Genomic DNA, 27,603 nt, shown 5'->3' with positions numbered 1-27,603 from the left:
TTCTCACTTGCTTTCTCTCTCTTGCTTTTCCTCTTTCTCTCCTCAGCTCCCTGGCATTGGGTGCTGCCTATACCCCACCTGGTCCCTTGCTCTATGAGAAGCCTCCGTGCAGTGCCCAGGTCCTGGTGGCCCAGCTTGGAAGTTCCTGCGGCACCCGCTGAGAGGCCCTAGGGTCACAGCATTTCCTCCCGGGGGTGACTTGGCAGTGATACACTCTGTTTCCTCACTTCTGCAATTGTCAGATGCACAGAGGCTGAGGCTGGGGCCGGGACCCAGGCAGAGACACACAGCCCCTGCAGCTGCAGCCACTGCCCCTGCTACAGGTAAGATGGGGTCCTGGCCCCCGCTGGGCAAGGGGGAGGCTATAAAAATGTCCTCAGGAGGCAAACCAAGGTCATGCCGCTAGGCTGCACAGGTGGGTGCTTTTTTTTTTTTTGAGAACGGGTCTCACTCTGTTGCCCAGGCAGGAGTGCAGTGGTGTGATCACAGTTCACTGCAGCCTGGACCTGCCAGGCTCAGGCGATCCTCCCACCTCAGCCTCCACAGTATCTGGGAGTCTCATGTTAAAGAAATAACTTCTTGTGTTCAAACATTCCTGGAGAGCCCAACACCCATCTTTGGCTTTCTGAGTCTAAGGCAGTGCTGAGGTGACCCCAGAGACCTCACTGGGAGGTGGTGATGGGGGCAGCTTGGATCTTGGGGAGCCAAATGACATCTGCTTGACAAGCTCTGTAGTCTTGGCCAAGTTACGCTCCATCTCTGTGCAGTTTTCTAAATTGTCAAATAAGGATGATGCTATCTCCCCCACAGAATTGTTGGAACATCTAAACGATCTGGTACAGGGCGGGGTACTTAGGAATTCACTAAATGCTAGATTTGCTGGGTGGGGAAGGGGTTGCTGAAAATAACCAGGTTATTATACAAAGGGCCAAGCCCACAACTAGTGCCCCCTATCAGGTCCCAGGTGCTGGGGACAGGGCCCAGGCTGGCACCCACTGTCCTCGGCTGGCAGGAGGTCCAGATGTGGGGTTGTGCACTCGCTCACTTGGGAAATATGACAGAACCAGCAGGCGCTCTCCCCACACCTTTAGGCTGCTTTCCATTAGCTCTGACTGAATACCCAGCTGTGTTCCAGGTGTTTGGGGAGTGTGTGTGTGTGCGTGTGTGTGTGTGTGTGTTGGGGGAGGAGGGGTAGGAGGTGTGTTGGGGAGTGCTAGGGAAGCAAAAAAAACACAACTATCTTTAGGTCCTGGCAAACCAGCTGGAGAAAGAGGTCAGCTCCGTAGATGAAGATGGGTCCTGGGACTGAGGGGGACATCCGGGATTTTGATCTCAGCTCCTGCTGACAAGCCGGGGCCTTGAGCCATTCGGAAGTTCCACTTTCCTTCTTTGCAGATTGGGGGTTAAAATACTGACCTCTGTGGGCTGGGCGTGGTGGCTCACGCCTGTAATCCTAGCACTTTGGGAAGCCGAGGTCGGTGGATCACTTGAGGTTAGGAGTTTGAGACCATCCTGGCCAACATGGTGAAACCCCGTCTCTACTAAAAATGCAAAAATTAGCTGGGCGTGGTGGTGCAAGCCTGTAGTCCCAGCTACTTGGGAGGCTGGGGTGGAAGAATTTGCTTGAATCCAGGAGGCAGAGGTTGCACTGAGCAGAGACCGCAGCACTGCACTGCAGCCTGGGCAATAGAGTGAGATTCCGGCTCAAAAAGACCAAAAACAGAACAACAACAACAAAAACTGACCTGTGGGTTTGCGGGAAGAATGAAGTAAGAGGTGGGGTAGGAAAGTGCTTTGTCAATTGGAAAATGCGCGCAAAGGGGACCGATGCATTCCCTCTAACACTGACTCTGTGATAACTGCTGTGAGCACCTTAAGGATGAGGAATCTGTTTTGTTCACTGTTGTATCCTTTATCCTTAGCACAGGGTTTGCAACAGAGCATATGCTTAGAATATGCGCAGGACAGATGAATGATGAAGAGATCGTTGCAGTTATGAGGGAATGGACAGTGAACCAGAGACCCAGTATCTGGTCCCAGCTCTGCCCCTGACACTGTACTCACCTTGGGAAAATCCTTTCTCATCCCTGGGCCTCAGTTTCCCCATCTGGCCATTGAAGGAGTAAGGAATTCACAGTTTATAGCGTCAATGACAAAACGTGCATCCAGGAGTGAGTTTTCTCTGATTGGCGATGGGGTGAAAGGCAGGTATGAGAAGAGGCTGGAATCCTGTTGTCCTTTTACTGGGAGCAGAGATTTCCCCCTCCCACCCCAGGTCTGTGAAGGAGGCCTTGTTGAAGAGGATGACATTCTCTTTCTTGGTGGCATCCCCCACTTCCCTGTACCTAGGTACACTCCCCTCCCCTAGGTAGGTGGAGGCTTGGGCCTCAGAGGGGGCAACAGTGGAGCAGGAGCCTGGTAGCACCCCTTGACGGGCCTGGGGGTGTGTGTCTGGGTTAGGAGAGGAGCCAGCTCCCGAAGGGCAAATACTGGGACCCTGCTGCAGCCCCCTCTCTGACTAGCCCTTCTTGGGTTCCTGTTGTGTCTTTGTGTGTGCATGTGTGTCTGTGGTTATGTGGGGTGGACAGGGAGCTGGCTCTGGCTATGTCCACATGTATCTGGAATGACGGGCTGGGAGCATATCCAGCCTACAGGTGGCCTGCTCCAGCCTGCCTTGGTCTCCCAAAGTGTTGGGATTACAGGCATGAGCCACTGCACTTGGCCCTGATAAGGACTTTATACACATTATTTCACTGACTCTTCACACCACTCTGGAGAGGCATGTGCCTGGGTATTATCAGCTCCATTTTCAGGGAAGGACCTGAGACTCAGAGGGAGGACACACTTGGCTGTGGTCCTGTGGCCAGGAAGTGAGAGAGGCAGGATTTGAACCCAGGTTTGTCTGACTCCAGAGTCTATGCTCTTAACCACTGTTCTCTAAATACCATACATCCTTTATTTCACTTGATGCTTACAAAATCCCTGTGAAATAGATGTGTTACTATTCGTATTTTACACATGGGGCCCAAAGGAGGCAAGCAGTTTTACCAAAGGTTGCACAGCTTTTAAGTCATAAACTGAGTCATATGACTGTAACTTAAAAATACACATTGTGCCATTAATTTTTTTTTTTTTTTTTTTTTTTGCTGTGGTGAAAAACCGTAACAAATTTACTCTCTTCACATGAATTTTTAAAATTTATTTTATAGAGATTAGGGTGTTGCTATGTTGTCTGGTCTGGCCTCAAACTCCTGGGCTCAAATGAGCCACTCGTTTTGGCCTCGCAAAGTGCTGGAATTACAGGCATGAGTCACGTGTCTGGTCCCTGTTAACATTTTTAAAGTGTATAGTTCAGTCATGCTAACTATATTCACATCGTTGTATAATACATTTCTAGAATGTTTTCTTTTCTTTTTTTTTTTTTTTAAATCCTGTGAGTGCCAATAGAATGTTTTCATCGTGGCTGGGAACAGTGGCTCCCAGCACTTTGGGAGGTCAAGGTGGGCGGATCACTTGAGGTCAGGATTTCAAGACTAGCCTGGCCAACATGGTGAAACCCCACCTCTACTAAAAATACAAAAATTAGCTGGGTGTGATGGTGCATGCCTATAGTCCCAGCTACTTGGGAGGCTAAGGCAAGAGAATTGCTTGAACCCAGGAGGCAGAGGTTCCAGTGAGCTGAGATCATGCCACAGCACTCCAGCCTGGGTGACATAGTGAGATTTTGTCTCAAAAAAAAAAAAGAGAGAGAATGTTTTCATCTTGCACGAAACTCTACATCTGTTGAACTTCTCTCTATTTTCCTTCCCCCCAGCCCCTGGCAGCCATCATTCTACTTTTGGTTCTATGCTTTTGATTAGTTTAAATGTCTCATATAAGTGGAATCATATAGTATTTGTCTTCGTGTGGCTAGCTTATTTTACTTAGCATAAACGTCTTCAAGGCCTGGCGCGGTGGTTCACGCCTATAATCCCAGCACTTTGGGAGGCTGAGGCGGGTGGATCACGAGGTCAAGAGATCGAGACCGTCCTGGTCAACAAGGTGAAACCCTGTCTCTACTAAAAATACAAAAATTAGCTGGGCATGGTGGCGCGCGCCTGTAGTCCCAGCTACTCGGGAGGCTGAGGCAGGAGAATTGCCTGAACCCAGGAGGCGGAGGTTGCGGTGAGCCGAGATCGCGCCATTGCACTCCAGCCTGGGTAACAAGAGCGAAATTCCGTCTCAAAAAAAAAAAAAAGTCTTCAAGATTCATCCATGTTGTAACATGTGTCAGGATTTTCTTCCTTTGTAAGGTTGAATAATATTTCATTGTATATAGATACCCCAGTTTGCTTATCCATTCATCTGTCTATGGAGATTTTAGGTGTTTCCACGCTCGATAATTGTGAATAATGTTGCTAGGAATAGAAATGTGAAAATGTCTTTTTTTTTTTTTTTTGACACCAAGTCTCACTCTGTTGCCCAGGCTGGAGTGCAGTGGCATGATCTCAGCTCACTGCAGCCTCCACCTCCCAGGTTCAAGTGATTCTGCTGCCTTAGCCTCCCAAGTAGCTGCGACTACAGGAATGTGCCACCATGCTTGGATAATTTTTTGTATGTTTAGTAGAGATGGGGTTTCACCATGTTAGCCCAGATGGTCTCGATCTCCCGACCTCAGGTGATCTGCTGGCCTCTACCTCCCAAAATGCTGGGATTACAGGTGTGAGCCACTGTGCTGGACTTTTTTTTTTTTTTTTTTTTTTTTTTTTTTTTTGAGACAGTGTTTTGCTCTTATTGCCCAGGCTGGAGTGCAATGAAGCAATCTTAGCTCACCATAACCTTTGCCTCCCGGGTTCAAGCGATTCTCCTGCCTCAGCCTCCTGAGTAGCTGAGATTATAGACATGTGCCACCATGCTTGGCTAATTTTGTATTTTTAGTAGAGACAGGATTTCTCCATGTTGGTCAGGCTGGTCTCAAACTCCTGACCTCAGGTGATCTGCCCGCCTTGGCCTCCCAAAGTGCTAGGATTCCAGGCGTGAGCCACCACACCTGGCCTTTTTTATTTGTTTCTGAGACAGAGTCTTGCTCTGTTACCCAGGCTGGTGTGCAATGGCACGATCTTGGGCTCACTGCAACCTCCACCTCCCAGGTTCAAGTGATTCTCGTGTCTCAGCCTCTGGAGTAGCTGGGATTACAGGCATCCACCATCATGCCTGACTAATTGTTGTATTTTTGTAGAGATGGGGTTTTACCATGTTGTCTAGGCTTGTCTTGAACTCCTGACCTCAGGTGATCAGCCCACCTTGGTCTCCCAAAGTGTTCAAATTACAAGCATGAGCCACCTCACCCAGCTGTGTAGCTTTTATCTTATGTTTTCTTTTGGGAGTTTTATAGTTTCAGGTCTTATGTTTAGATCTTTAATCCATATCTGGTGTAAGATAAGAGCCCATCTTCATTCTTCTGCATGTGGATATCCATCTTTCCCAGCGCCTTTTGTTGAGGAGACTATCCTTTCCCCATTGTGTAGTCTTGGTCCTCTTGACAAAGATTATTTGACTATGTATGTGGGGGTTTATTTGGGGTTTCTCTATTCTGTTCCATTGATCTATGTGTCTATTTTTATGCCAGTACCAAACCATTTTGATTACTGTAACTTTGTAATATGTTTTAAAATTAGGAGTTGTCTTTCAGTTTTGTTCTTCTTTCTCAAGATTGTTTTGATTATTTTGTGTCCTTTCAGCTTTCATATGAATTTTATAATTTTAAAAAAATGTCTGTAAAAATTACATTGGGATTTTGCTAGAATGGTATTGAATCCGTAGATCACTTTGGGTAGTTTGGACATTTTAATAATATTAAGTCTTCCAATCCACGAATTTGGGATGTCTTTCCATTTATTTGTATCATCTTCAATTTCTTTCAGCAACGTTTGGTAGTTTTCAGTGTACAAGCTTTTTTTCTTCCTTGGTTAAGTTTATTAATTCTATTTTATTTTATTTATTTATTTATTATTTTTATTTTTTTAGACAGAGTCTTGCTCTGTTGCCCAGGCTGGAGTGAAAGTCGCAGGATCTTGGCTCACTGCAGCCTCCGCCTCCCAGTTCAAGCCATTCTCCTGTCTCAGCCTCCTGAGTAGCTGGGACTACAGGCATGCACCACTATGTCCAGCTAATTTTTGTATTTTTAGTAGAAATGGAGTTTCACCATGTTGACCAGGCTGGTCTCAAACTCCTGAGCTCAAGTGATCCGCTTACCTCAGACTCCCAAAGTTCTGGGATTATAGGCATGAGCCACTATGCTCGGCTGGTTAAGTGTATTTCTAAGTATTTTATTTTTTTGAATCCTTTTGTAAATGAGATTGTTTTCTTAATATCCTTTTCTCTTAGCCCCATTTAAAAAAAAATCTTCACCTTACAAATGAGGAAACAGAGACTCAGTCACAGGATGAGCATAGTGGTTGAACTAGGACCTGACCCAGCTCTCTCCCTGCCAGGCGGTAGTCAGATGGATATAGAGCAGGTCATGCCATCCCTTTGTCCCATGCCCTTCCCAGCTTTGAGGAGCAAAGGTAAAAGCAGGACCCCAGGTCAAAGACATCTCCTCCTGGGGCCTCACAGCATCTGGAGCTCCCGTTCTCAGGCTGGCGGACAGGCCTGTAAGTACACAAGTTGGCCCAGGAGCGGTTTGCTTCCAGCAGAGATCACCACTTGTTCTAGGAGAGTCAGGATGGACCTTGGAGTTCAAAATCCCAAGTCTGCCACTTCCCTGCTGTGCAACTGTGGACAAATCTGTTTTCTTCTCTAGTCTTTTTACCTTTAAAAAATTGGGTATCTTGTAAAACCAGCCTCATGATGATGATCTGAGGAGGAAATATGATCATAGGCAAGATGTATCTGTACATTTAACCAGTAAATGGTGCCCAGTGCCTGGAAATTAGGGGGGCTCCAGCTTCATGGTCCGCACAGAGCAAGGAGTACTTGGATCCAAGAGAGCGTGCCCACTCGGAACGTGGTGTTCCCCCACCTCGACCCCCCACCTCGACCACTTCTAGCCCTTGCCCTGTTGGTGAATGTACCCTCAGGCCTGCGGGGCTGCAAGGAACAGGAGCTGTGGATGAACTTGGATGTGTCTTATTTACAGCTTATAAATACGTAGACTTTAGTACTTTTGACTTCAACTGGCCCCCCGAATGTTAGGGGCTAACATAACTGGTGAACCCAACTTCCCGACCCACAATCTGGCCTGGGGAATCAACCAGCACATACCTCCTTCTGCCCATCTCCTGAAGCTCCCTCCTCTCTGGCTGTCCAGCTTTGGATGAGAACCCCTTCTCCAGGTTCCCTAGGGACTGAGAATGTTTCCAGCAGGGATGGGGGCCGAATGCAGCGCAGGGGAAAGGGTAAGACAGCAGAATTCTTCTGTCTCCATGAATATTTATACCCTCCCTACCACACCCCCAGCTGAGGGCCATGCCTGGGCCAGCTGCCCAGCCTTGATCCATCAGGGAACTGTGCCCATGTGTCAAACTGAGTGGTCTGAGCCTCTTTTCTTTCCAAATGTTCATCCTCTTCCTGAGCTGTTGAAAGCTTTGTTGGCATTAGCTGGAGGATCTGTCTGGAGCTGGCAGGAAAGCCAGTGTGTAGGTCAAAGCCCCTGGGTCAGTGGTGCCCCACAATCCCCTCCCCTGGCTCCAAGTGGCTGGGCCAGTGAGGAGAGGGAGGCTTGGTCATTTGTGGCTCAGGTTCTGTTCCAGACACTTTGTATACTTATCATTGAAACCATTATTAGGATTGTAAGATTTTGCAAATGAAGACATTGAAGCCCAGAGAGGTGAGGTCACTTGCCCAAGGTCACACAGCAAGTAGATGGTAAACCAGGCATGATCCTGTAGACCTTTCTGACTCCAGAGACCTTGTTCCCCCTAAACCACTCCACCCCAGTACACCTTCCCTGGGGAAACCACGCACATTTCCTTTGTGCCGGGGATTTCGGAGCAGTCATTAGGGCTTGGTCACTCATCATTCATTCCTGAGTGCCTGATACTGAGATTAAAGAGATGAAAAAGATCTAGTCCCCGCCCTCAAGAAGTGCCCAGCCTGCCAAGGAAATAGCCATTAAAATTAATACTTAAAACATATTGTGTCAGATGCTAGACTGAGGAATGCGCCCAGTGCATGGGGACCCAGAGAAGGCGACAGCTCATTCTGTCTGTGGCAATCGGGGAAGGCATCCCAGAAGAAGCACTCTTTAGACTAGGTCTTAAAGGTGAGTAAGATTTTTCTAGGTAAAGCAATAGCAAAAGCGGGATGCGGCATGTGGAATGGCAGAGAACTTTGGGGGAAAAATGGAGTTCTTAGTGAGGGAGCAAGAAGTTCAGTGCGGCAACAGTAGAGGATGAATAGCGGGGAATGGTGGCAATGAGGTAGGAAAGGAGCTTGGACTTGATTCTGGGCCAGGGAGCCATGGAAGGTGTTAGACCAGGAGAGTGTGTGGCTGGCAGTGTGTCAGGGCACCACACGTCTCGGATTTCAGTGCATGCACGAATCACCTGGGAATCTTATTAACATACAGATTCTTTTTTTTTTTTTTTTTTTTTTTGAGACAAAGTCTTGCTCTGTCACCCAGGCTGGAGTGTAGTGGTGTGATCTCAGCTCACTGCAACCTGTCTCCTGGGTTTAAGCAATTATCCTCCTGCCTCAGCCTCCAGAGTAGCTGGGATTACAGGCACCCACCACCACGCCTAGCTAATTTTTGTATTTTTAGTGGAGAGGGGGTTTCATTATGTTGACCAGGCTGGTCTTGAACTCCTGACCTCAAGTGATCCGCCTGCCTCAGCCTCCCAAAGTCCTGGGATTACAGGCGTGAGCCACATACAGATTCTGATACAGGAGATCTTGGGTGGGGCCCATGATTCTGCATTTCTAACAAGTTTGCAGGTGGGGCCAACGCTGCTGGTCCAAGGACCACAGTTTGAGTCCTGAGTTTGCAGAGGGCTCCCTGCCTTGTGTGGCAGCTGCTCTGTCTGGGGAGCAGGCAATCCTGCCATTTGCTAGGTGTTTGTTCACCCGACAAATGTTTACCAAACTTTTGCCCCAGCCAAGCTCCCCGAGTACAGGGGATGGGGAGAGGAATTGGAAACGCCACTCTCTGGTCCATGCCACCACCATCTCTGACCTCCAGAATGGTCTTGCTGTTTCCATGCTTTCTCCCTACTGTCTACTCTCTACCTGACAGCTAAAGCGAGTCCGATCATGTTACTTCCCTGCTTAATGACACTGCAGCGGCTCTCTGATGCTCACAGAATAAAATGCCAACTCCTTACTATGGTTCAGGAGCAATCTGGAGCCTGCTGTCCTCTGATCACATCCTACTCTTCCCATTTCTCACTCCCTAGGGCCACATCCACCTTTCAGGTTCTTGTTCCTACTTCAGAAAATGATGAAATAAATTACTCCCACTACAGGTCCTTTGCACATGATACTCTTTGCCTGAAAAAAATCCAGATCTTCCCCTTACTTCTTCCTTTTTTCTTTTTTAGAGTTCAGCGAAGGGGAGACACAGATTTTACAGGTTACTAAAGCTTATACAATTTGAAGGGACCCCGTCTTTGAAGATACCAAATTACTAAATACAATTAGATAGAGGGCCCAGGAGAGGGCTTTAAAGCTTAAGCTTTAATGACTGCATGGTAAGGCTGTCTCTGGTTTTGTTTATATGTCACCTCCTCCAAGAAGCCTTCCCTGGTCATTCTACTTAAAACAGCCACCGGCTGGGTGTAGTGGCTTATGCCTGTAATACTAGCACTTTGGGAGGCCGAGGCAGGAGGATCACTTGAGCTCAGGATTTCAAGACCAGCCTGGGGAACATAGTGAAACCTTGTCTCTATTTATTACAAAATAAAAATTTAAAAAAAGCCATCTACCCTATCTTCATGTTACTATGTTTATTTCCTTTATTAAATTCATCACAGTTTGAAATTATCTTGTCACTCTACTTATTTTTGACTGTTTCCCCCAACTAGAGTGTAAGCCCCTCGAGAGCAGGATCCTTGTCTGTTTTGTTTCTGTAGACTCCCCAACACAGTGGGGATGTCAATAACTGTGAGGCGAATGAATGGACACTGTCCCTGCCTCTGGATGGCAGAGAAGACACATAGAGGCAATTTCAGTGGGATAAAGAGCCATGAGCTATGGAAGTCCAAAGGATGGGCAGTTAACCAGGCCATGGGTGGAGCCGGGTGTGCAGGAGGCCAAGAGGCTTAGAAAAAGCTACTCGGAGGAAATGAGGTCTGAGCAATCTCAAAGAATGTTCTAGTAAACATCCAGGCAATGACAAGGAAGGAAGGATTTCTTGGCAGAGGAAACAGCACGAATAAAGTCATGAAAGTACAAGCTCTCAGGCTCAGAGGAGACTCAGCTGTTTACATTTTGGGTGATTTCAAGGGTTCCACTGAGTCAAAGATACAGAGATAGGCACTAAGTTTGGGTTGGGGCCAGGGAGTGGGAGTCACATGGGGACCAGGAACCTGGGATTGAACAGAAGGCAGCAGAAGTAGGAAGAGCCAGGATGACAGGTACTGGCGGCACCAAGTGCAATGGCTTTGAGCCAAGCAGGGTCTCCACCAGGACTCCCCTCACTGATTCTGGTCCTATATCTGGAAGGAAGAGGCTACTCCTGCTGGGCCTCCTGTGGGGGCCGTGTGGACTGGGGAGGCTCTGATGTCAGATACACCCGAGTACACAATCTCCTGGGTTGGGTTCCTGGGAAGCCAATTTTGAAACAGAAATTAGTATGCAGGCACAAATTTCCTGGAATATTTTATTTTCGTGTGTGTGTCGGGGGGAGGTGGGGGCAGGTATAGAGATGCGGTTTTGCTATGTTGCCCAGGCTGGTCTTGAATTCCTGATCTCAAGCTATCCTCCTTCTTCAACCCCCAAAGTACTGGTATTACAGGCATGAGCCACCACACCTGGTCTTCCTGGAATCTTTTTTTTTTTTAGTTGAAGTCTTGCTCTGTTGCCCAGGCTGGAGTGCAGTGGCATAATCACAGCTCACTGCAACCTCCACCTCCTGGGCTCAAGCGATTCTCCTGCCTCAGCTTTCCTGAGTAGCTGGGACGAGAGGTGTTCACCAGCACACCCAGCTAATTTTAAAAAATTTTTATAGAGATGAGGTCTTGCTATATTGCCCAGGCCAGTCTCAAACTCCTGAGCTCAATCAGTTGTCCCACCTTGGCGCCCCCAAAGTGCTGGGACCTCAGGCATGAGCCACTACAGCTGGCCCAATTGTCTAGAAAATATTTTTTACAGTTGGGTTATTTTAATCAGGATCCAAAAAAGGTCCTCACACAGCATTTTGTTGCTCAATCGAACTTCTTTTTTTTTTTTGAGACGGAGTTTCACTCTTGTTGCCCAGGCTGGAGTGCAGTGGCAGGTTCTTGGCTCATTGCAACCTCTGCTTCCCGGGTTCAAGCGATTCTTCTGCCTCAGTCTCCCAAGTAGCTGGGATTATAGGTGCCTGCCACCATGCCCTGCTAATTTTTGTATTTTTAGTAGACACCACACCTGGCTAATTTTTAGTAGAGATGGGGTTTCATCATATTGGTCAGGTTGGTCTCGAACTCCTAACCTCAAGTGATCTGCCCGCCTCAGCCTCCCAAAGTGTTGGGATTACAGGTGTGAGCCACCGCACCCAGCTCAACTGAATTTCTTGAATGAGGATTTGACATTCCCCTTCCTTTCCTATCACTCACTCCTCAATCCATGCCTGGGCAACTGCTCTCCCTCTGATCACATGATCCGATCACATGAGACTGATTTCCGTATTGCCACATCCAGTGTTTGCCTTTCTGTCTACATTGTTATTCATCTCCCTGTGGCTTTTCACACTGTTGCCCACATCTTCCCAAGCTCTTGAAACTTTCTTCCTTTAGGCCTTCAGCATGGAACCCTCCTTGTCTCTGACTGTCCTGTCTCTGCCTCCTTCACAGGTTTCTCCTCCTCTGACAGCTTCCTTGATGTTGGGCTCTTCAGGGTTTAACCCTGGTCCTCTTGGGTGTTTCACAGGCACCCCAAATGGGACATGTCCTCAAATGAATTCATCCTCCCCACCCTCATGCTGTTCCTCCTCAGTGTCTTCTCCATGAAGATAGATGCCACCACGGCCTCCATCATCTGGCCCAGAAACCTGGTGGTTGTCTTTGATTCCCTTTTTCTCTCAACCAGTATCCCATCCCTCTCCAAGTTCTGTCCGTCTGGCATCCCAAATAACTCTCACAGCCATCCATATCCCTCCATCTGCTCTGCCACGGTGCAGTCCTCTTGAGGCCCTCCACATGATTGCATTTGTCTCTTTGCTGTCTCCCTGACTCTGGTCTGATTCCCTCCAGTTCATTATGTGCACAGCGGTCAAAGCCATCTTCCCCAAATCCAGACCCTGTCTTGTCCCCACAAGCTCAAGTTTCTTCAGTAACTCCCATTTTCTGCAGAATAAAGTCCTGACTCCTTATGTTGCAGGAAAAGCCACTGACAGAACCCCTCAGACACCGGAGTGAGAAAGGAAGAGACTTTTATTCAGCTAGCTGTGGAGCATCCATTGACTTGTGTTTTAAAAAAAAAAACCGAGCTCCACAGCTAGCTGAATAAAAGTCTCTTCCTTCCTCATTCTGGCGTCTGAGAGGTTCTGTCAGCAGGTTTTCCTGCAACATTTCCAAGGAACTATGATTCCAAAAGCTTTCAAGTATCTGAGATGGACTTGGATTCCCTCAAGGGCTCCCTCGGAACTGAGTACTGTCTTTGTCTAACTGGCTGTGCCTCTGGCTTCACTTCGATAACCACTGGGGCCTGGTTCACAGATAGTCCCAGGGCGTTGTCTTCTGCCCCCTACTGTCTTCCTGACCATGGGCTCCTTGGGGGTGGATGATCCCGGTCCGCTTCAGTCCAGCAACCCTTTTGCCAGGTTGAACACAGCTCCTTCTTCTTTTCCTGAGGCCCCCTGCTCCGGACATTCCTGCTTTTTCTTTAACTGAGGGCACTTAACCTTCCAGTGTCCTATTGCACTTAAACCTCCAGGACCCATCTTGAGTTGACTGATGCTTATTTTTTAAGCCTGTCACTTCTCAACTCCTTAGACTTTACGTTTTAGCCAAACCAAATGTTTCACGTTCCTTTAGAACAAGGCGCATCTTTGCCTCTTCTTCCAGGCCTCTGCCCTGCAGTCCCCTCTGCCTGTTATTCCTCTCTCCTTGCACTATTAAAGTTAACTCCTTCCGCATAGGCAGGAGATCTCTCCTCACCCTCAAGTCTGGGCTAGGGGCAGCTTCTCTGAATCCCTATTACACCTGAAACTTCCGTCATTATAGCACTGACTGCTTGTCTGTTTCTGAATCTCTTTCTCTTGCAAAATGGCCTGTGAGCAGCTCAAGGGCCAGGGCTGGGTCTGTTCTCTGAGGCCTCAGTGCACTGCTCAGATTCTGGAGCTATGAGTGCTTGTCCAATGAATCCATGAATGAGCAACTGAATGAGTGAATTAGGCTAGTCTCTGTGTGTGTTCTGTTCACATGGCGAGAAGGTCTTTTTAAAAAAATCAAAATTAATGCAAAAAAAATTTATGATGAACAAAGTACCAAAATTTTAGATGAAGACAGTATCATAATAGTGCCAGATGGAGTCATATTAGAGCCTGAGGCAGGAGGGAAGAATCAGTAATACTCCTTTTGAGTTTTAAAAAATATTGCATTAAAGTATTATTTATTGGCCAGGCGCAGCAGCTCACGCCTGTAATCCTAGCACTTTAGGAGGCCGAGCGGGGCAGATCACTTGAGGTCAGGAGTTTGAGACCAGCCTAGCCAACATGGCAGAACCCCATCTCTACTAAAAATACAAACATTAGCTGGCCATGATGGGCATGCCTCATCTCTACCAAAAACCACAAAAATCAGCCTAGTGTGGTAGCATGTGCCTGTAATCCCAGCTACTTGGGAGGCTGAGGTGGGAGGTTGGCTTGAGCCCAGGAGGTGGAAGTTGCAGTAAGCCGAGATTACGCAACTGCACTCCAGCCTTGGTGACAGAGCGAAACCCTGTCTCAAAAATAAATAAATAAAGTAAAATATTATTTATCTTGATTTCTGAGGTTTGGCGTCTCCTTACCTTTTGCACTAAGTGAATGCCTCACATGTTTCACTCTAGTCCTGGCCCTGGCGGAAAGGCTTTCTCAACAGGCCTGGGCAGGCAGGGTGCAGGGCTTAGGATGTCCTGGGTTGGGTCCTCTGGCTGGAGAGTTTCCAGAGAATCCAAACCCAAGAAGAGGAAGGCACTTTGTGTTGGGCAAGGGGGTGGGGGTGGCAGAGACATAGGGACCTGACTTCCCCAAAGACGCAGAGTGAGCACCATGCCCTGCCCAGCTGTGGGCCGCCCCCAGCCACACACAGGCAGGGCTAGGCCAAATATGCCTCCATGCCCTGGAAACAGGACCCCCAAGGCAAGAAGGTATAGCCTGAGAGAGAAACAAGGCCGGTCCTGGATGAACTTGGCATCTTGGCCTCAAAGGAAGGGTGGGGGTGCTGAGACTGTGGAGTAGCAGTATTCAAATCTTCTGGTCTCAGGGTCCCTTTGTATCCTTTAAGATTATTGCGGGCTTCAAAGAGCTTTTGTTTACATAAGTTGTCTCCAGCAATACTTACTGTACCAAAAATGAAAACTTAGACATTCTACAAGTTTTCAGTTTTGAACAAAAACACCCCAATGGTAAACTCCTTCCATGTTAACATAAATAACACATTTTTGTGAAAAACAACTAGATTTTCTAAAACATAAACAACTTAGGGAAAAAAGTGGCATCGATTTACATTTTTTATACATCTCTTTAATGCTGGCTAAATAGAAGACAGTTGGATTCTCATATCTGCTTCTGCACTTCGGCTGCTGTGACATGTTTTTTGGTTGAAAATGTGCCTTCACACAGATATGTACTTATAAAGGGAGGGATCTTTTAATGGCTTTTTCAGATAATTGGTAATACTCTTCTTTTTTTTTTAAGTTTACTCTTGTTGCCCAGGCTGGAGTGCAATGGCATGATCTTGCCTCACTTCAACCTCTGCCTACTGGGTTCAAGTGATTCTCTTGCCTCAGCCTCCGGAGTACCTGGGATTATAGGCATCCGCCACCAAACCTGGCTAATTTTTTGTGTTTTTAGTAGAGGTGGGGTTTTCCACCACGCTGGCCAGGCTGGTCTTGAACTCCTGACCTCAAGTGATCCACCCGTCTCAGCCTCCCAAAGTGCTGGGATTACAGGCATGAGCCACCACGCCCGGCCGATACTCTTCTTTGATATGATACCAAAGTCCCACACATAGTAGTTTCTTAAAGGTTTGTTGTAATGTAGAACCTAAATTATATCAATGGACTTTTTCGTTTTGAGACAGGGTCTTGCCGTGTTGCCCAGGTTGGAGTGCAGTGGCACGATCACAACTCACTGCAGCCTCAACTTTTCAGCTCAAATGATCCTCCCACCTCAGCCTCCCAAGTAGTTAGGACCACAGGCATGCACCACCATGCTCAGCTAATTTTTGTATTTTTGGTTGAGATGGGGTTTCACCATGTTGCCCAGGCTGGTCTCAAACTGTGGGGCTTAACTAATCCGCTACCTTGGCCTCCCAAAGTACTGGGATTGCAGGTGTGAGCCACCGTGCCCAGTCTCAGTACACTTTTTGTAACCTCTTAATACTACATTGAATTGGTCTGTCTTGCCACTTGAGTGGATCTTTCACCTACGTATAATTTTGAGATATCATGCCTTGCTCGTTTGAAAACATTGGTTCACTGAGTTATACAGGTCTTCTAAATGTCAGCCTTTTATTACACAATATCAAAAAATTGCATCCATTAATCTCTCCACCAATTTCTTTTCTTTTTTTTTTTGAGACAAAGTCTCACACTGTCACCTGGGCTGCAGTGCAGTGGCATGATCTCGGCTCACTGCAACCTCCTCCTCCCGGATTCAAGCAGTTCTCCTGCCTCAGTCTCCTGAGTAGCCGGGATTATAGGCACCCGCCACCATGCCCAACTAATTTTTTATATGTTTAGTAGAGACGGGGTTTCACCATGTTGGCCAGGTTGGTCTTGAACTCCTGACCTTGTGATCCGCCTGCCTTGGCCTCCAAAGTGCTGGGATTGCAAGCATGAGCCACTGCACCCAGCCAATCTCTCCACCAATTTCATCAGATGCTAGGTATTAGAAAGCTGTCAAGCTCATAATGGCAAATACAATTTTTCCAAAAATTTTAATTATCTCCTGAAAGCTCTTTTCTCTCTCTCTCTCTCTACCTCTCTCTCTCTGAGACAAGGTCTCTGTTGCCTAGGCTGGAGTGCAGTGGTGAAATTATGGCTTTCTGCAGCTTCTGGGCTCAATCCTTGGCCTCCAGAGTAGCTGGGACTTCAGGAGTACATCACTATACCTGGCTAATTTATATTTTTTCTTTTGTAGAGACAGGATTTTGCCATTTTGAACAGGCTGGTCTCAAACTCCTGGGCTCCAGCAATCTGCTTGCCTTGGGCTTCCAGAGTGTTGTGATTAGAGGCGTGAGCAACTGTGCCTGGCTGAAAGCTCAAATTTTATCATTGGCAACAAATCTCATCGTTTGTTTCCCTTGAAGCAATAGGCTCTCTTCATTCATATTTAAGGAAATGTCTGCCAGATACCCAAGTCTGAAAAGCCATCATAGTTTGTCATCAGTCTTTTTGTTGTTGTTGTTGTTTTAAGACAGAGCCTTGCTCTATCGCCCAGGCTAAAGTGTGGTGGCAGGATCTTGGTTCATGGCAACCTCCGCCTCCTGGGTTCAAGCGATTCTCCTGCCTCAGTCTCCTGAGTAGCTGGGATTACAGCCATGCACCACCATGCCCAGCTAATTTTTGTATTTTTAGTAGAGACAGGGTTTCACCATGTTGGCCACACTGGCCTTGAACTCCTGGACTCAAGTGATCCTCCCACCTTGACCTCCCAAAGTGCTGGGATTACAGGCGTGAGCCACCGTGCCCGACTGGTCAGTCATTTTTTTCTAATCATGATCCAGAAAAACAGTTTAGCTCACAACTCTAACAATCTCAGAGGTGCTTTTCCTGAAGACCACTTTAGGTTTGCAGCAGAAGTGTTTCATGAATATTTCCTGTTTACACTCAGAATATTATAAAGATATGTATTCAAGATTTAATAAAATGCATCATTTCCTTGCTTTATTGAATACTTTTTTTCTCTTTCTTCTCTCTCTTTTTTTTTTTTTTTTTGTAGAGACAGGTTTTCTCCATGTTGGTCAGGCTGGTCTCATACTCCTGATCTCAGGTGATCCACCTGTCTCAGCCTCCCAAAGTGCTGGGATGACAGGCGAGAGCAACCACACCTGGCCTATTGAAGACATTTTAAAGTGAAGTTGACCACTTTCCCCCCACGCTCAGTCGGGGCTGTGAAGGCTACAGTCACTCCTGGTACAGTTCGGTGTTGCTGCCTTGATTTGTGCTAAGGAGCCAGTGCTTTTACTCAGCTTTGCTTTTGTACCACTAGTGCAAACGTCAATACAGTAGGAAAGGAAAATAATATCTTGGCATTATTATGGAAATAGTTTTGGCCTCATAGACTCCCAAGTCTCCAATTCCATAGGCCACCGTTTGAGAACTATTGCCCTGGAGCTTTGGAATCAGATGGCAGTACTAACTCTGGGATGGAAAGGGTCCCAGCACAGTGGAACCTAGCAATTTTTTTGTTGGGGGGATAGCATTTTGCAGTAAATCCAGAAAACCTACTAGACAAATTCTAAAAGAGCTACAACATAGCTGAGCGTGGTGGCTCATGCCTGTAGTCCCAGCTACTCAGGAGGCTGAGGCAGGAGGATCTCTTGAGCCTGGGAGGTTGAGGTTGCAGTGAGCCAAGATGGCACCACTGCACTCCAGCCAGGATGACAGAGTGAGACCGTGTCTCAAAAAAAAAAAAAAAAAAAAAAAGAATAACAATGATTTATTGGCAATAATGAAATCTATATTTAAGGCAGATAAACTACCACCACACTCAATGGAGCAAAGCACAAAAATTTTCTCGGTAAACAAAATTCCAATTAGAGCCAATTGCTTCTTTAAACATACCTGTAAGTTTGTAAGTATCTTTAGGCTTCTTCATGTGTTTCCATTGCTGTGGCTCCGGAAGGGATGGGCGTAATTAACAAGGCTGTCACCCATTCCTTCATCTTAGCGCTGGAAACACACAGTATTAAAGAGATAGAGAAGGTCCTAGCTCTCTTGGTGTTCACAGTCAAGTGAGGAAATGTTCATTAATCACACAAATATCAATATGATTACAACTGTGCTAAGATTTATGAAGTACAGGGAGGTTGGAAGGGTAGGAGATGCTGACTTGGTCCCAAGTCCAGCGAAGAGGAGCAGTGAAAGTCAGCTGAAGTCCAAAGCATGAGTTGCACTTGGTAGGGTGAAAGTGGGGAGTAGAGCTGGGCGCAGTGGCTCACGCCTGTTATCCCAGCACTTTGGAAGGCCAAGGTGGGCGGATCACAAGGTCAGGAGCACGAGACCAGCCTGACTAACATGGTGAAACCCCGTCTCTACTAAAAATACAAAAATTATCTGGGCATGGTGGCCAGTGCCTGTAATCCCAGCTACTCAGGAGGCTGAGGCAGGAGAGTCACTTGAAGCTGGGAGGTGGAGGTTGCGGTGAGCCGAGATTGTGCCATGGCACTCCAGCCTAAAAACAAAAAGAAGAGCATTCAAAGCAGTGAGATGGGTGGGTATTGTGGAGGCTCCTAGGCAGGAAACGTATGGACAGGTTTGAAGGTCCACCTGGGAAGTCCGTCCTGGCCAGAGCCTGATGCTAACGACGCATGAGTGAGGGTAGAGTGGCAGCTGGAGGTCAGGGCCACGGCCATTTGGTAAGCTTATTTCCATTCCTGGAAACCACCAAGCTCTTCCCTCAGTTGTGGACCCATGCGGAGCCCTCTGCCTGGAATGTTCTGCTCTTGTTCCTCCTTCAGGCCTCAACTGAAATGTCACCTCCTTTCTAAGGAGATCTCTTTTTGTTCTCTGTATCAGCACCCCTTTTTATTTGGATAACAATGGTGTTTGTTTAAATTGCTTTTGTCTGTCTCTCCCAAGAGATGTAAGTTCTCTGAGGGCAGGGCCCTTTTGCTGGGTGTTCGCCCTATAGCTCCTGTGCATAGCCGTGTGCCTTACATGCAGTTGGTGCTCAGAATTATTTGTTGGACGGATATGTGAAAGAATAGAGCTGCATCTGACATCTTGGCACCATTCTTTAATAGCTGTGTGGTCTTGATCTTGTACTCAGTTTCCTATTCTGTAACATTTTACTTCCTGTTGCAAAGTGTTTGTGTGAGACTCAAATGAGGTAGTATACGTGGAAGCACCTAGCAGGGTACCTGGCTCTAAAGAAGGTGCTACAGGTGTTGTCTTCCTTGTGTCTCACTCCCTTTTTTTTTTTTTTTTTTTTTCTGAGACACGATCTCATTCCATCACCCAGGCCGGAATACCAGTGACACAATCTCGGCTCACTGCAACCTCCACCTCCTGGGCTCAAGCGATCCTCCCACTTCAACCTCCAAAGTAGCTAGGACTACAGGCAAGCATCACCACGCCTGGCTAATTTTTTTTTTTTGTAGAGATAGGGTTTTGCCATGTTTCCCAGGCTGGTCTCAAACTCCTGGGCTCAAGCATCCGTCTGCCTTAGCCTCCCAAAGTGCTGGGGTTACAGGCATGAGCCACTGTTCCTGGCCTACTCTGCTCTTTTTACTACACTATTAGCTATGATGAGCTGGACCTCACTTAGCCCCAGCTGAGTTCTTGCTTCCCATCCTCCTCCCTGCCTGCTGCTTCCCTGAGTCATGCCCACTGCAACGTCAACAACAGGGGAACTCCTAGAAGCTTACCATGACAGCAGTAGTGGGAGGAACAAGAGAGGAGGGAGCAACTGTTTTGTTTTGTTTGAAATGAAGTCTCACTATGTTGTCTAGGCTGGCCTCAAACTCCGAGGGTCAAGCGATCCTTCTGCCTCAGTCCCGAGTAGCTGAGACTATAGGCGTGCACCACCAAGCCTGGCTAATTGTTTTTATTTATTTATTTATTTATTTTTGTAGAGACAGGGGTCTCACTGTGTTGCTCAGACTGATCTTGAACTCCTGGGCTCACTCAGTACTCCCACCTCGGTCTCCCAAATGCTGGGATTGCAGGCATGAGCCACTGTGCATGTCCTTACGTTGTATTTTCAAAATTGTAAATTATTAAGATAAGAAGTGCCCTTTAAAGATTCAAACAAACACATAAAAGTATAAAGTAAATAAACTTCCCACTAAGCTACCTCACCTTCTCAGAGGCTGCTTACCATTGTCAACTGTTTGAGGGTATCCTTCTAGATCTTCTATTCAAACACACATAATGGGCTCATACCAAATATTTTTTGCAACTTTTCTGTTTTGTTTTGTTTTTGTTTTTATTTATTATTTATTTATTTTTTTCACACAGAGTTTTGCTCTTGTCGCCCATGCTGGGGTATAGTGGCTTGATCTCGGCTCACTGCAACCTCTTCTCCTGGGTTCAAGTGATTCTCCTGCCTCAGCCTCCCAAGTAGCTGGGATTACAGGCACCCATTACCACGCCTGGCTAATTTTTGTAATTTTAGTAGAGGCAGGGCTTCATGATGTTGGGCAGGCTGATCTCAAACTCCTGACCTCAGGAGATCCACCTGCCTCAGCCTCCCAAAGTGCTGGGATTACAGGCATGAGCCACCACGCCCGGCCAGTTTTGTTTTGTTTTTAATTAACACTGTATTCCAAGGACACCTTTCCAAATCAGTACAGCCATATCTAATACATCCTTTTAAATGATGGCTACTATTTTATTCTCTGGGTGACCCTAATATTATACTTCTATATTTTCCAGACCTTTGATGAGCACATAAATTATTTTAAAATGTAGGGCATTTTACCATAGAAATTTTTATTTTAAATCTCATGGGTAGATAAATATCCAAATTTTGGCCCTGCGTTGTGGCTCCTGCCTGTAATCCCAGCACTTTGGGAGGCCGAGATGGGTGGATCGCGAGGTCAAGATTTCGAGACCATCCTGGCCAACGTGGTGAAACCCTGTCTCTATTAAAAATACAAAAATTAGCTGGGTGTGGTGGCGCGCCCCTGTAGTCCCAGCTATTCTGGAGGCTGAGGCAGGGACTCACTTGAACCCAGAAGATGGAGGTTGCAGTGAGAGAAGATCACGCCACTGGACTCCAGCCTGGCAACAGAGTGAGACTCTCTCTCAAAAAAAATAAAAGAAAGAAAAGAAAAAGAAAAATACTAAAATTTCAAATTTTGTATAATAAGAACGTATATATATTTATCACTAGAAACAGATGATCTAAAATTCTGTCAGAAGAAGACAAAGAAGACAAACATATTTTATTTAATTTTTACTTATTTATTTTTATTTTATTTTTTTGAGACAGTCTCGCCCAGGCTGGAGTGCAATGTCAGGATCTCAGCTCACTGCAACCTCTGACTCCCGGGTTCAAACAATTCTCCTGCCTCAGCCTCCCAAGTAGCTGGGATTACAGGCCCGTGCCACCATGCCCAGATAAGTTTTGTATTTTTAGTAGAGATGGGGTTTTGCCTTGTGGGCCAGGCTGGTCTCAAACTCCTCACCTCGTGATTCGTCCACCTCGGCCTCCCAAAGTGTTGGGATTACAGGTGTGAGCCACCGTGCCAGGCCTCTTCTTTTATTCCATTTTAAAATATAACTTTTCTGGCTGAGCAAAGATTGCCTGAGATCAGGAGTTCGAGACCATCCTGGCCAACAAGGTAAAACCCCCATCTCTACTAAAATACAAAAAATCAGCCAGGTGTGGTTTCGTACACCTGTAGTCCCAGCTACTCAGGAGGCTGAGGCACCAGAATTGCTTGAACCCGGGAAGTGGAGGTTGCAGTGAGCTGAGATCATGCCATTGCACTCCAGCCTGAGTGACAAAGTGAAACTCTGTCTCAAAAGAAAGAAAAAGAGGAAGGAAGGAGAGAGAGAGAGAAGGAAGGAAAGAAAGAAAGAAAGAGAGAGAGAGGCCAGGTGCGGTGGTTCACACCTGTAATCCCAGTACTTTGGGAGGCTGAGATGGGCGGATCATGATGGCAGGGGTTCAAGACCAGCCTAGCCAAGATGGTGAAACCCCCGTCTCAACTAAAAATACAAAAAATAGCCAGGTGTGGTGGCGGGTGCCTGTAATCCTAGCTACTTGGGAGGCTGAGGCAGAGAATTGCTTGAACCCGGGAGGCGGAGGTTGCAGTGAGCTGAGATCTTGCTACTGCACTCCAGCCTGGGCAACAGAGTGAGACTCCGTCTCAAAAAAAACAAAACAAACCCAAAACAAAGAAAGAAAGAAAGAAAGAAAGAAAGAAAGAAAGAAAGAAAGAAAGACCACTGCCAATTAATTGGAAAATGCCATCAATTTTAGAATTTTAAAGATGTGTAAAATGGGAGTGTCTCAATCCATTAGTGTTGACAGTGAGTAATTTATAAAGCACAAGAAATGTATTTCTGGCCGGGAGTGGTGGCTCACACCTGTAATCCCAGTACTTTGGGAGGCTGAGGTGGGAGAAATGTTTGAGGCCAGGAGTTCCAGACCACCAACATAGTAAAATCCCTTCCCTACAAAAAATACAACAGTTAGCTGGGCGTGGTGTTACACACATACCTATAGTCCCAGCTACTCAGGAGGCTGAGGTGGGAAGATAATTGAGTGCAGGAGGTTGAGGTTGTAGTGAGCCATGATCACACCAATGCATTCTAGCCTGAGCGACAGATTGTCTATAAAAAGCAAAAAACAAAGAAAAGAAGAGAAAAAAGAAAAAGAAATTCATTTCTCACAGTTCTGGAGGATGTTCAAGATCAAGGCACCAGCAGGTTTAGTGTCTGATGCCTGGTTATCTGTTTCCAGGGTCACACCTTGAAAGCTGTGACCTCACATGGCAAAAGGGATGGAAAAACAAAAGGGCAAGATTAAGTGCTTTCTTCAACCTTGAGCCTTTTTAAAAGAATTATTAATTTTTTTTGTGTGTGAGACAGGGTCTCACTTGTCACCCAGGCAGGAGTGCAGTGGCCCGATCATGGCTCACTTCAACCCGACCTCCCTGGGCAACCTGGCACCCTTTTCTAACCGTGCTAATCCCATTCCACCCTCTGACTTAATCACATTCCACAGGCCACACCTCTGCACTGGGATTAAGATTCAACAGAGGCCAGGCACAGTGGCTCATGCCTGTAATCCCAGCACTTTGGAAGGCTGAGGCAGGTGGATCACAAGGTCAGGAGTTCAAGACCAGCCTGACCAACATGGTGAAACCCCATCTCTACTCAAAATATAAAAATTACTGGATAGAATTAGTTTGCCTGTAATCCCAGCTACTCAGGAGGCTGGGGCAAGAAAATCACTTGAGCCCAGAAGGCGGAGGTTGCAGTGAGCTGAGATCAGGCCACTGCAGCCTGGACCACAGAGTAAGACTCTGTCTAAAAAAAAAAAAAAAAAAGATTCAGCATAAACTTTGGAGGGGACATCATCATCCTAACCATGGCGAGGAGTCTTGGAATTCATTAAATAGAACAGTCCCTTCTTGTCCCTTTATTAACCAGAATTTTTGTGTGGTCTTCCAGGCACTGCCAGGGCCAGGACCAGTTGATCATTCCAGCCGACAGCAATGGAGCCACATGACTCCTCCCACGTGGACTCTGAGTTCCGATACACTCTCTTCCCGATTGTTTACAGCATCATCTTTGTGCTTGGGGTCATTGCTAATGGCTACGTGCTGTGGGTCTTTGCCCGCCTGTACCCTTCCAAGAAACTCAATGAGATAAAGATCTTCATGGTGAACCTCACCATGGCGGACATGCTCTTCTTGATCACACTGCCACTGTGGATTGTCTACTACCAAAACCGGGGCAACTGGATTCTCCCCAAATTCCTGTGCAACCTGGCTGGCTGCTTCTTCTTCATCAACACCTACTGCTCTGTGGCCTTCCTGGGCGTCATCACTTATAACCGCTTCCAGGCAGTGACTCAGCCCATCAAGACTGCTCAGACCAACACGCGCAAGCGTGGTATCTCTTTGTCCCTGGCTATCTGGGTGGCCATTGTGGGCGCCGCATCCTACTTCCTCATCATGGACTCCACCAACACAGTGTCCAACAGCGCTGGCTCCGGCAACATCACCCGCTGCTTCGAGCATTACGAGAAGGGCAGCATGCCAGTCCTCATCATCCACATCTTCATCGTGTTCAGCTTCTTCCTGGTCTTCCTCATCATCTTCTTCTGCAACCTGGTCATCATTCGTACCTTGCTCATGCAGCCGGTGCAGCAGCAGCGTAACGCTGAAGTCAAGCGCCGGGCGCTGTGGATGGTGTGCACGGTCTTGGCAGTGTTCATCATCTGCTTCGTGCCCCACCACATGGTGCAGCTGCCCTGGACCCTGGCTGAACTGGGCTTCCAGAACAGCAACTTCCACCAGGCCATTAACGACGCACATCAGGTCACCCTCTGCCTCCTTAGCACCAACTGTGTCTTAGACCCTGTAATCTACTGTTTCCTCACCAAGAAGTTCCGCAAGCATCTCTCCGAAAAGTTCTACAGCATGCGCAGCAGCCGGAAATGCTCCCGGGCCACCACGGATACGATCACTGAAGTGGTTGTGCCACTCAACCAGGTCCCTGGCACTTCCCTCAAAAATTAGTCCCTGCTTCTTGGGGCCAGGCCTGAAGTCTTCCCTCTACCATGGACATCATGAACTGAGCTGGGGAAGAAGGGATGTCTGCTGTGGTCTGGGTACCACCTCCGTGGGCACTGGTGGGCCATTAGGTTTGGAGGCTAATTCACCCGGGCAGGGATGATGGCAGAGCCAGACTGTCAGAAAATCCAGAACTCAAATGAGCCCTTTCTTCCGCCTGTGGGCGCATACTGTAGTAACTGTGGCTGATTACCTCATCCTGAGTCCCTTAATCTTATCGGGCTGGAAGGAATGCCAGGGCCAGGTGCAGAGGTGCAGACATTGGGGGAAGACTTTGAGCCACCTAGTTCTCCCCGATGGGGCATCAGTCTAAAGCTTTGGGCAAGCACTCTCAAGTGATAGAGGCAGAAATGGGAGTTGGGAAAGGGACACTGCCCTCTCTGTGTGGTACTATCTTGGGGCAGACTTGTGAGCTAGGATAATGCCATCCTCTCTCCACCCTCAGGCACAAGGTCTTTGTGACCTTTCTCAGGGGAATCACCTTGATGGAACCTTCTCTGACTCACCTGGCAACCTGTCCCAAATGGTGACTAGAGAAGATAAAAATGAACAGACCAAAAGCTAGGAAAGGAGCTTGCTTCCCAAGGCAGATGTGTCTCTCCACAAAGGCCTCGCCTCTGGCCTGGTCAGCTCTGGGGGAGTGGGAGAGAGATGCTCACCTCCTCCATCTTTCTGTCTCAACAACAGTCCCTAATTAAGTACCTTCTGTGGGGCAGCCACCTACTGAGGATGGGCAAAGGCCCCTTGAGAGCAAAATTGGAGCTGAGCACAGTGGTTCATGCCTGTAATCCCAGAACTTTGGGATGCTGAGGCAGGCAGATCACCTGAGGTCAGGAGTTTGAGACCAGCCTGGCCAACATGGTGAAACCCCATCTCCACTAAGAATACAAAAATTAAGGCCAGGTGCTGTGGCTCATGCCTATAATCCCAACACTTTGGGAGACCAAGGTGGGTGGATCATTTGAGGTCAGGAGTTCGAAACAAGCCTGATCAATATGGTGAAACCCTGTCTCTACTAAAAATACATAAAAATTAGCTGGGCATGGTGTTGCATGCCTGTAGTCCCAGCTACTCAGGCAGCTGAGGCAGGAGAATCGCTGGAACCCAGGAGGCGGAGGTTGCAGTGAGCTGAGATCTCACCATTGCACTCCAGCTAGGGCGACAGAGTGAGACTCTGTCTCAAAAAAAAAAAAAAGAAACAAAATTGGGGCTGTCCAGGCCAGGACACCTCGATGTCCAGGGGCTTCCATGCGAACAGGCTCATGGGCTGGGAAGTGCATGAGGCCCCTGGGTGGAAGAGTGTGTCAGTTCCTCTCCCCTTCCTTGCCCTCTGGGAGGCTCCTCCTAACACAGCTTCCAGGAGGTGGGAGGAGCAGTTACTGTCAGCAGATGTCAGCCAGGTGTCAGTTTCTCTTGAGGATCTCTAGATGTCTGCTTGTGATTTTTGGCAAGTATATGCAAATGAGCCTCTTCTCCTGCCCTGAGACAAGTACCTACAGTGTTAATCCAGCAGCCTCAGACCCCAGGGGCTCAGAGGAAATGTCTCTGGTTTGCAGAGCTCTGTGCTCTTTCAGAGGTCTTCCTTCCTTCCAGTCGGTGTCCCTGTGAAGCTGGGATACTCGCTTCCTGCGTACCTGGCAAACGCCAATTGTGGATTTTGAGAAACGTCTCCCGGTGGGCCAGTAACCTGCTGAAGTCTGGGACGGTAGCTGTGGGCTGGACTTGGCTGATGACATGACCGGGTGGCTAGTGAAGCACACTTGAGCTTCAGTGTCACACAGGCCTGGCTCAAGTCTTGGTTGTGTCATTTCCTGCTGAGAGACCAGGCGCTGAATTTCCTACCTCTTAGGGTCGTTACCTATGAGGTTAAAGCTACCTCATGGGATTGTTATGAGTGGCCGATGTTGAGGCAGACACCTCTTTGTCAGGGTGACTGCTCATCCTAGACCCTCCCTCTTTCCTGAGAATTTCTTGATCCTCTGATGGGAGCAGAAAGGATGCAAGGTGGGCATCTAGAGCAGGAATGCTGTTCAGGCTTTGCAGGTCCCTTACCTGAAAACATAGAAACTCTGGAGCTGTGACTGTGTCTGTGTGTATGTGTGTTTGTCTGTGTGTGTTGGGGGGATGGCCACCTGCATGAATGTAGTAGAGAAAATGGCTCTGCTCAGAGAAAAGATACGCATAGCAAGGCAGAGACCAGGGGAATCACAGGCCCCTGGAGAGCAACGGGGTACCTACCATCTTCAGGGACCTGCTGGCCTCCTTCCACCCTCCAGGGACCCAGCACCCTTTCCTTTGGGCCCTGTGAGAGTCCCTTGTCAGGATATATTCTCTTACTTTGCTGAAGCTGATTTGATTGGGTGTCTATGACTCTCAGCCAAAAGAACTCTGAACAAGAACAATGCTTCTGTGCTCACCCCAGTGTCTCCTGAATTTCAGTCATTTGTGTACCCTCCTTGAAATTTTTGCAATATCCATGTACCAACTGTATGTTTACTTAATAAATACTTTTTCTTTAAGTGATTTTTAAAAGCTTACATTTATTGGAAAGAAAACATTATAACATAATTGTAAATGAAAACTAATACTACCTGTCACAAATAGAAGGTAGATGAAAACATAAAATCGTAACTATAAAAATGTTTCTCGGCTGAGTGTGGTGGTGCATGGCTGTAATCCCAGAATTTTGGGAGGCTGAGAGGGGCAGATTGCTTGAGCCCAGGAGTTTGAGAACAGCCTGACAAACATTGCAAAATACTGTCTCCACCAAAAATTTATGGGTGTGGTGGCTTACGCCTGTAAT

The 27,603-nt window shown here is 47.4% G+C and overlaps 1 protein-coding gene and 1 non-coding gene across 2 annotated transcripts; one reads left to right on the top strand and one right to left on the bottom strand.

Annotated features, from left to right (window-relative positions):
- Positions 1 to 237: 237 nt before the first annotated feature.
- Positions 238 to 27,324, top strand: PTAFR (platelet activating factor receptor). Its single transcript, XM_012439934.3, has 2 exons — positions 238 to 323; positions 23,674 to 27,324. Exon 2 carries the CDS (start codon positions 23,718 to 23,720, stop codon positions 24,744 to 24,746), a length of 1,029 nt encoding a protein of 342 aa, XP_012295357.2. The 5' UTR covers positions 238 to 323; positions 23,674 to 23,717; the 3' UTR covers positions 24,747 to 27,324.
- On the bottom strand, positions 17,740 to 17,802 carry LOC135269546 (U7 small nuclear RNA). Its single transcript, XR_010337806.1, has one exon. It is a non-coding gene; the product is annotated as a U7 small nuclear RNA (small nuclear RNA).
- Positions 27,325 to 27,603: the final 279 nt, after the last annotated feature.

This window comes from Aotus nancymaae, unplaced genomic scaffold (assembly GCF_030222135.1).
Source record: "Aotus nancymaae isolate 86718 unplaced genomic scaffold, 86718_ANA_hifiasm-v0.15.2.pri h1tg000053l, whole genome shotgun sequence".
Lineage (NCBI taxonomy): Eukaryota > Metazoa > Chordata > Mammalia > Primates > Aotidae > Aotus > Aotus nancymaae.
The sequence above is the reverse complement of the archived record's forward strand: the minus strand, read 5'-3'. Positions and strand labels throughout refer to the sequence as shown.

Bases quoted from the DNA above. Each gene is read 5' to 3' on its own strand.
- PTAFR (XM_012439934.3), top strand. From the start codon at position 23,718: ATGGAGCCACATGACTCCTCCCACGTGGACTCTGAGTTCCGATACACT.